Source organism: Sinocyclocheilus rhinocerous, unplaced genomic scaffold (assembly GCF_001515625.1).
Source record: "Sinocyclocheilus rhinocerous isolate Xijiao unplaced genomic scaffold, SAMN03320098_v1.1 scaffold711, whole genome shotgun sequence".
NCBI lineage: Eukaryota > Metazoa > Chordata > Actinopteri > Cypriniformes > Cyprinidae > Sinocyclocheilus > Sinocyclocheilus rhinocerous.
This window is the reverse complement of record NW_015641018.1, coordinates 178,189-186,737: the sequence shown is the minus strand read 5'-3', so window position 1 is coordinate 186,737 and position 8,549 is coordinate 178,189. Positions and strand designations below refer to the sequence as shown.

The 8,549-nt window shown below is 38.1% G+C and overlaps 1 protein-coding gene across 4 annotated transcripts in view; it reads left to right on the top strand.

Annotated features, from left to right (window-relative positions):
- Window positions 1–8,549, top strand: part of tafa1b (TAFA chemokine like family member 1b) — a 196,691-nt gene that overhangs the window by 171,618 nt on the left and 16,524 nt on the right. For all 4 annotated transcript variants that reach the window (XR_001641499.1, XR_001641498.1, XR_001641500.1 and 1 more), the window contains one exon: window positions 2,204–2,344. Coding sequence is in view for 1 of the 4 variants with exons in the window: in XM_016570003.1 (XP_016425489.1) it covers window positions 2,204–2,344 (141 nt within the window). In the remaining 3 variants the exon portion in view is untranslated. The remainder of the gene's footprint in view (window positions 1–2,203; window positions 2,345–8,549) is intronic.

The window sequence follows — 8,549 nt, the reverse complement described above, 5'->3', positions numbered from 1 at the left end:
AACCCACAGTAACAAATTTTAACAGATTAATCGCATATTTTCGTTTGCTGCATGCTTTTAAAAACACAATAAAAAAATAAAAATAAATTTTTTTGAGGAAAATAAAAAAAAGATACGTCTACCTTGCCTCACCGACTAAAATCAGGGCGCCCACTACGGAGACGGCACCAGAGGTGAGGGGGCACAGTGACCGAGGTGGCCGGGCCAGGCCCCCCCCGTGGCGCCGACGCTGCATGTATATATATAAAATGTTTCCACCAATACTGACGAAAAAAAAAAAGAATCTATCAGCCAGTAAGCAATGTTGACCTTCAAAACGGTGGGAAATGGGGCACCTCCTCCTCTTTCTTCTTCTTTTTCATATGCTCTCACACCAGTCAGTATGGCGCAATTTCTCTCGTATGTCCTCACATGAGCTCTGGTGTAATTGAGGGATGTGGGAGCGGACGGGTGGACAGCTGTCAGGGGAAGATAAAGAGGGTTTCTGCAGGTGTTGGGGAAAGGGGAGCATCTGATGGAGGGCCTCGCTGCAGCAACCCCACTGGCTGAATTACCTGGCCGCTTTATAATTGTGTGAGAGGGGCGCTTCCAACAGCTCTGTCATTACTCAACCGACCGGGCCCGGCCCGGCCCAGCGAGGGAGCTGCCTGCCTCCTTCCCTCCCTCTTGCTCTTTTCCCGTCCTGCACTCCTGTCCTCTTCTGTTCCCTTGTTCTTTCCTGTCTTGGGGTTGTTGCGGAGCTGTGAGCCCACTGTTTGAGGGGGAAACCATTTCCTCTCATCAATCCCCCAGCTCTCCTCAGGGTGCTCTCTATTGTTATGGTGACCCACTAGTAGCTTTTTGCGCATTCTGGTCTTTTCCCTTTCTTTTTTTCCCCCTCTTTTTGTCACAATGGGGTCCACTTTGCTGCAGTGCATATCATGTAGCTCCAGATATCCTGTAAAGTGTGTGTGTTAAAGGGCAGGGAGCATGATAATGACTGTGAGGACTTCATAATTGCACTGTCTTAAGGCCTTTTATCAAGAATGAGTCTTTCCTATTTAGTCACATCAATGTCATACCGTGCTATATGTCTCCACTTTGTCTAAACCACGACTGCACCCTCACCTTCCTGCACTCCATATAAAAGCCCTTGCTTACATCACACCAGGGTAACAGGCTTGTCATTTAGATAAGCTAATCAACATGCTTCAAGGGCAATTTGCAATGCAGAGAAAAGAAAGAATACATGGTAATTACACAGAAAGTTTAGCAGTAAGAGTCTGTAGAAGAGCCTATAATTTTCTCTTTAGAGGCTTTTTACAAAGGCCATTTGCTCTAATGCTTATTTAACTGATGACTTTGAAAGTTAATCTAATTAAGGAGCTGAGGCTTCAGTGTTTTATGCCTAAAACACACACACACACACACCAAAAAGCTCTCCAAAATACCTTTTCTGTATTCAGAAAATTATCTTGATTTTGTGGAAAATATGTTTTGTTCCCATCTAATTTTTTTAAATTTCCCCCTCATGTGTCTCGTCTTTTTTTATGTGATCGTTGAAAAGAAGCTGAATCTTATTGATAATTACTGGCTGATGATCATCAAGGGGTAAAAAGTGGAAAAGCATACGATTTCTGAACAGAATATAAATGAAATCAATTGTGTTTGTTGCTTGTATAGTTTAATTTATTAATTATTGTAAATTTTATATGGTAATTTAATGTGTTAGGGGCAATGAAACATTTAGCTTAGCCTGAGCTTCTTAATTGTAGTTTTGTCTTTGAAGTCTATGTAATATTGTATTTGTGTATATTTTAATTTTTGCACAAAAGTTAGAAAGTGGTTAGTGCAAGATCAAATAATAATTAATCCCTGCAAATCATAATTAATCCCTAAAGCAGTAAAACAAGCTGAAACCCTTTTTTACTTGTACACCATTTACATGAAAATATAAATGAATAGGATTCTCAAACAAGTATGACTATAATTTGAGTATTTGTCAGATTTGGGGTGAGGTTGACAGTTCAAATCAAACCTTCCTTACTGACTGCATTCACGTTTCATGTCTTCCACAGTTGACCTCACTTGTCACTGATTTGCTTGTAACTCAGGTGTGCATTGCTGAAATGGGTATTTCATCAAATATGTGCATCTTTACTGTTTGTCAAAGCGAAAGTATCTCATTAGTGCCACTGATGTACGTGTGTTTCTGCATCCACAGAGGGAGGAACATGTGAAGTCATTGCAGCACACCGATGTTGCAACAAGAACCGCATTGAGGAGCGTTCCCAGACCGTCAAGTGCTCGTGTTTACCGGGAAAAGTGGCCGGAACAACACGGAACAAACCCTCCTGTGTAGACGGTAGGAATCCAGATCTGACTTCACAGCATCCTCAGTCAAAAATATCACCTTACCCAAAATGTAGCACCATTTAAGTGCAAAATCAGGTTTGGATGCCTTTTTCATGATCGGATGTAAGACCATTTTAGGGAAATGTTATGAAAAAATAAAAAGCTTTCTCCAGTGAAAATGTCTCATAATATCTAAAATTATCTGACATTTAGGTCTGAGGAAAATGGACTGAAATGAATGGCATCTCAAAACAGGCTAAAGGATATTTTTGTAAAAAGACAAAAACAATGACACAAAAAATGAACACTGATACAAACTGCATAAATCACAACCTTATTGTTGTTCCTTTTTCTCTTTGAAGCTGCAGCAGGTGCGAAAAGTGCTTTGACAATTCCTGTGTGAGCGTTCGAATATGCAAAAACGAATGCCCATTATAAGTTTAGACAAGCATAATTTGGAATAACAGACTTTCAAAGCTTTCCTCAGATGACATTTCGCTTCAGCTGTCAACTTGATGGGATTTTAGAGGATTTATTCAAATTTGATGCAAATGCCTAGGGGCCCACATGACCTCTCCACTAAATCAAGATAACCCTGTGCTAACACATAAATAAACAAATATTTAGAAGAAATATATGTACATATACTTTTCTTCGTGTGTCACGATTAGAGCTCAACCTAATCTTTAAGCCTGAGGCTCAAGATGTAACACATATATATGTATGTTTGTATGTTGTATGTAAGTCTCAATTACTCTACTATATATATATATATATATATATATATATATATACGTTTATATGATGAGTTTTTGGCTCAAGGTTTGCATTTAAAATCACACCAGTCACCAGAGGTGTTCAACTGGGATTAGGACATGGCTTTCTGCAGACCAGTCAAGTTCTTCCAAACTGATTGAATCAATCATTTCTTTTTGAACTTTGCCTTATACACAGAGGCATTGTCATGTTAGAATAGAAAAGGGTCCTGTCCAAGCTGTTGTTATAAAATTAGAAGCACACAAATCCCTAGAATATCACTATATGCTTAAATATTCAGATTTGTACTCATGGAAATTACTCAAGTAGTCAAACCTGTTCATTAGAAGGGGGTGTTCCAATACTTTTGGCTCACTTTTGTGTATATAGCGACAGTAAATTAGTATTGCATTTGAGTTCCCTTCCACCAAAAGAATACAAAAGTGTTTGAAAGGTCACTTTTTTATGCTACATCACTTTCTCCATTCCTCACAAGTCTTTTTCAAGCTTCAGATTCCACTCGTTTTTCTTTTGAATACTGTCAATGTGATTTCACCGCCCTGTTCCACAACAGATCGTACTGAATGCCAAACTCTAGGTGGTACGATGCACTAGAGCTGGAGCCGTGCTTCTCTTCGCAGCATACTGATGTGATCTGTGTAATAGCATAAAGAAAGATTCACACTTCATGCCTCCATGCGTGTATCCTGCAGGGAAGGCCAGGTCCCGCACATCTGCTAATGTTTCGATCAAGCCAGGCAGCTTGTTATGTGGGCAGGTGAGATAAAGAACGGAGTTGACAGACCACTGGGCAGTGATGTGTGAGGAGTATGATCATCTACATATGGTTATACATATGAGTCACCGCATTATAAATATGCGTCCTTTGTGTGTATTATGTTTAATTTCATGAAACAGTGGACGAAAGGTATCCAGATGATCTACTGATTCCACTGAGGTTCTGAAGTACACTTTACTATCCTAAGAGGCAGTGAAGCAATGTGCAGTAGGTCACATGACAGGGCCAACTTGGCGCATATTGCATGTGTATGATTGTAGGTATTATGGGAAATCATGTCTTTGTTGACTAATAGATAAACAAACGACATTAAGTTAAAATATGTATATAATTGCTTACTATGCAGGTATAGTGCATTATAAAACAAATTGAACATCGTTTCAAAAATTGAATTATCTCAACTTTAACACTTACATACTCTAATTACATTAAAATTGGTTGTGAATACAATTAGGTATTTAGGTAAGTGCAAATGCATAGTGTATAAGCTAAGCTATCAAGCTAATTGGGTATCTGTATGTTATGCTAGTGCATAAGCTAACTAAAACATAAAACAGTCTATAATGGTCATGGAACATAGTTCAAACAACATATATCATAACATGTTAAAATAAATATCCAATAAAATTAAAGCCCATTTAAAGTACTCATTAAAAGGCAGTGAGGTCCTAATGGAGACCCAATTTTGAGGGAGGACCCGATTTTTCATTATACTGGATTGCATTCATACTACACAGATGCATATTATAAAAAACAGTCACAACGTTCCTCATCAAATACAGTAGGATATATACCTACTCAGACGGAGGCCTCTCATTATGAAATTGAATTTGAACTAGCGATGGATTGGGCCGTTTCTGAGAAGTTGGAGTTGCACAGAGGCAGCAGGATTGTGTGATATTGCTTTTACATAGTTAATATTGAGTAGCTTTAATATTGCCAGTTACTTTGTCTGTTTATGCACCAATGAAAATACACAACCAACCAACTTCTATCATGTGACATGACAAATTATTCATTTTTACTTAATGCTGACATTTTATGCTATTTCAGAAATATATTTGATTCAAATTAAAGTTTTTGCAGAGAAAATAATCTTACATTTTCATTTTATTTTTAACCTATTAAGGAATAGCAAAACATGGTGTTCCAGAAATGAGCTGTTTCCAAGTTACATGCAAGACTAGTTTTCCAGTGTTTGATGGCACATTGATGCTAAACTCATTTGCATTATGTTGTCTGAACACGAACCTGTGTATCACGTCTGGTCTTTGTGTAAACCAACACAATATTATTATTCATCAGAGTAATACACATAAACAGCTGCAGGAGTGTTTGAGTGCGCATATGCTGAAGCCTTGTGCTGTTTCTGATTATGCAGTTGTGGAGGAAGTTCCCGCTTGCCTCATGTGTGCTCTGGCCTGGATATACACTCATCTTCTGCTTGATAATAATACTGTCTTTATGAGTAACGACTCTGTCGGCTGAGCCTGACGGAGACCTGAGGGAGGACCTGCGGGGACAGACTCAAACACACTGCTGCTGTCACACACGAGCGCGCTTATGCACATAGTCACACCCCACACACATTTAAAGCACACACCTTTCTCTCTCTATTACACACTCACACAATTTTTGTCGCCCTACTAAAATCTGTCAGCGAGTGTGCATGGGGTTCACATCCTTCACACGTGCCAAAGAGAGAGTAGCTAAATTTGGAGAGCCGTCGCCCTCCTGTCATCTGACTTTTTAGAAGTCGTTTAGGCAGAGTTATTAATGGAATAGCAAAAACATACATTCTCCATCTCTAATCACCTGAAGGGTAAACAAAACAAAAAAAATGAAATTCTTTGTGCCGAAAAACTTCATATGTTTAATAGATCTAATTCAAACAGGCAGGGAAGCCGCAAATTAACTAATTTTGTTTCATGTGGTAATTTTTGCTATTTATTCCTAAAACATCCTAATCTGGTTTGCTGTACTGAACTGTTCTGTTTCCTTGTAGAGTTTCCTGGTTTGGAGGTGTTTTGGGCTTTTTTTTTATTATTAAAGCTTATAAGCATTTGTTTGGATGTTGGAATTGTGTTTTGAAAAACTTTTTTAAAATATCTAATTCGAACAGGCTGGGAGGCCACAAATTACCGTGTTTCGTTTGCTAGTAATAGTTATATTTGTGTTAAATTTCTGTAACTAGTTAATGAAAGAATATCTTCAACTAACCAAAGCTGGTCTTAAGTGGTCTGTTGTCTCTTTGGCACTTTTCTCCAGCTAAACACCAGCTAAATCCAGCAAACCAATTTAAAATGGATAAAGCAATTTCGTTAAATAGATGTGTTAAAATTTTATTTTATTAGAAGTGCACTAGTTCAAAAATGCCGTTCTCATGTGAAGAAGCTTCTTAATAAAAAAAAATATATTAAGAAATTACCTCCTTTCTCGACCTGAAGTAAGCAATCAAAAAATATGAAGAGAGACAAAAATTTGCTAATTTTGTTTCATGAGCTGCTTTTGCATTAAATCTCTGTAACTTAAACTTCTTAAACAGACCTAAGATGGTTCTTTCCCCAGGCTAAACACAAGCAGAGTGGGAGACCATCTTAAACCAGCTAAGTCCAGCAAACCATTCTAGAATGGTTAAACAGTTTTTATTTCAACAGGACTTTTGCTGTTTACATGTATGTCAAATCAAAAATAAAATCTGACTTTAGCTACCATAATCATGCCCATGTTTTTTGGGCACTAGTCTAGCTAATACAAGCTTTAGAGTAAGGGGGAAATAATTCTATATCATTTACAGTATAATCATCCAACTTTATTATCAAAGCTCTTTTTTGTTTTGTTTTTTCCAAAATCCACTTAGTTCAAAATTCTCACAGGAACAATGCTTCTTTTATTAAAAAATTACCAACTTTTTCCACCTGAAGGGTAAACAAACCTAAAATATTGAGTTCTCTGTGCTGAAATTGTTAATAATATCTGGTCTTAATATATTTAATTTGAACAGGCGGTGAAGGCACAGATTAGCTAATTTTGTGTTAGATTGGAGAATGATTGTTTTGGGAGATATGTAGCTGTGTGCATAGAGACAGTGGCACAGTTAGTGGGAGTGTGCTGTCAGATTATCCCAGCATGGGAATTGATTATTAGCTTTGACAAGGAGAACTACGTCCCAGTTATGTCAGGCCCAAAAAGACTCTTAGTAAAGAACATCCCTTTTAACATGTCAAATGCTGGGCTTATTCACCACATACACACATACGGGGCTGTTCACACACATAGGGATTAAATAACCCAGCTTTAGACCCAATTTTACAGGGTCATAAGCACAAAAAAACCCACACTCAGAAATGTTTCATCTTTCGCTAATGCTAACATTGTCTGAAAGTCCACTGCCGTTTCCACTTTTACATTCATTCTGTTTTTTTTCAAGCTGTTTTCTGTCCTTTTTCCTCTTTCCTCGTCTCTGTGTGTTGTACAGACATTCACACACACACCCTTTCCGTAACCATCACTGATGTAGAATGAGCCCTTCTATTTTGCTGGGGGCCGTTAATGCAGAGCATGACAGGTTGTCATGGTGCATTTGATAGAAACCCTGCGGAACACACACAAACCAGATACACTTCAAGTGAGCAAAATGACTTCATAAACATAGCTGATCAACACCCACTAAAAGAAAAAAAACTATGCATGAGATTATGTATGTATGCTCCTCCAGACATGTGCAATAAGATTGCAAGACTTCATACACGAGCCCAATCAGAAGCAGTGATGTGTGCCACTATGAAAACCAGCAAGGGCATTGCGGGATGCAAGCTTTTTAATTACCATTATGTGTAACTTCATAATTAGAACCACTCTCATAATGTTTCCACATTTGCGTATTCTGTCTGTTTGTTTAATCCCAATTAAACTTTGCCCCAGTTCTGAAGATTAATTGCATATTTATGGTGTCATTCGCTTCTCACCTTAATAATGATGTTTTAACACAGCGCTTAGTGTTCATCTGAGGCAGAGGCGGTATTGTGACTGCTAGGCGTTCGATGGAAGTCTGAAATAATGAACATCAGTGGCACCCTGCAAGGACGGAGCTGTCAGAATCCATGAGCACACAGTTCTCTGAGCACCTGGGCAGAAGAACTCTGAAACAGCTCTACCTGTGAGTCAGGTGCCCGCAGAGAGGACGGGTCAGGATTAGAGCAACTCTGCACCAATAAACACAGCCTTTCATTTTTCCACTTGCTTGCTCTTTCTAGATCTCTCTCTCTCTCTCTCTCTCTCTCTCTCTCTGTCCCTAATAGAAACACTTTTCTGACTCTGAGTAAAAAAATAGCATACTAATGTAATTGTGACTTTATTCCTCTTAATTTTGACCGTAAATCACAATTGTGGCATTATAGCCTTCTACAGCTTCTTCAAAATGGCGAGTTTATATCTTTCAAATGAATAGGTCTTGAGCAATTTCAATAGCCACTTTATGTATCGCAATTGTAACTTTACTGTATATCGAACAGTTGTGATTTTTCTTCACAACTGCAGGCTTTTATCTCATGAATTTGACCTTATTTCTCATAAATGCAACTATTTCTCCCAGTTGTGATTTTTTTTTCTCACAATTGTGACTTTATTTGTCTTAATTGCAACTTTTTACTTTGCAACT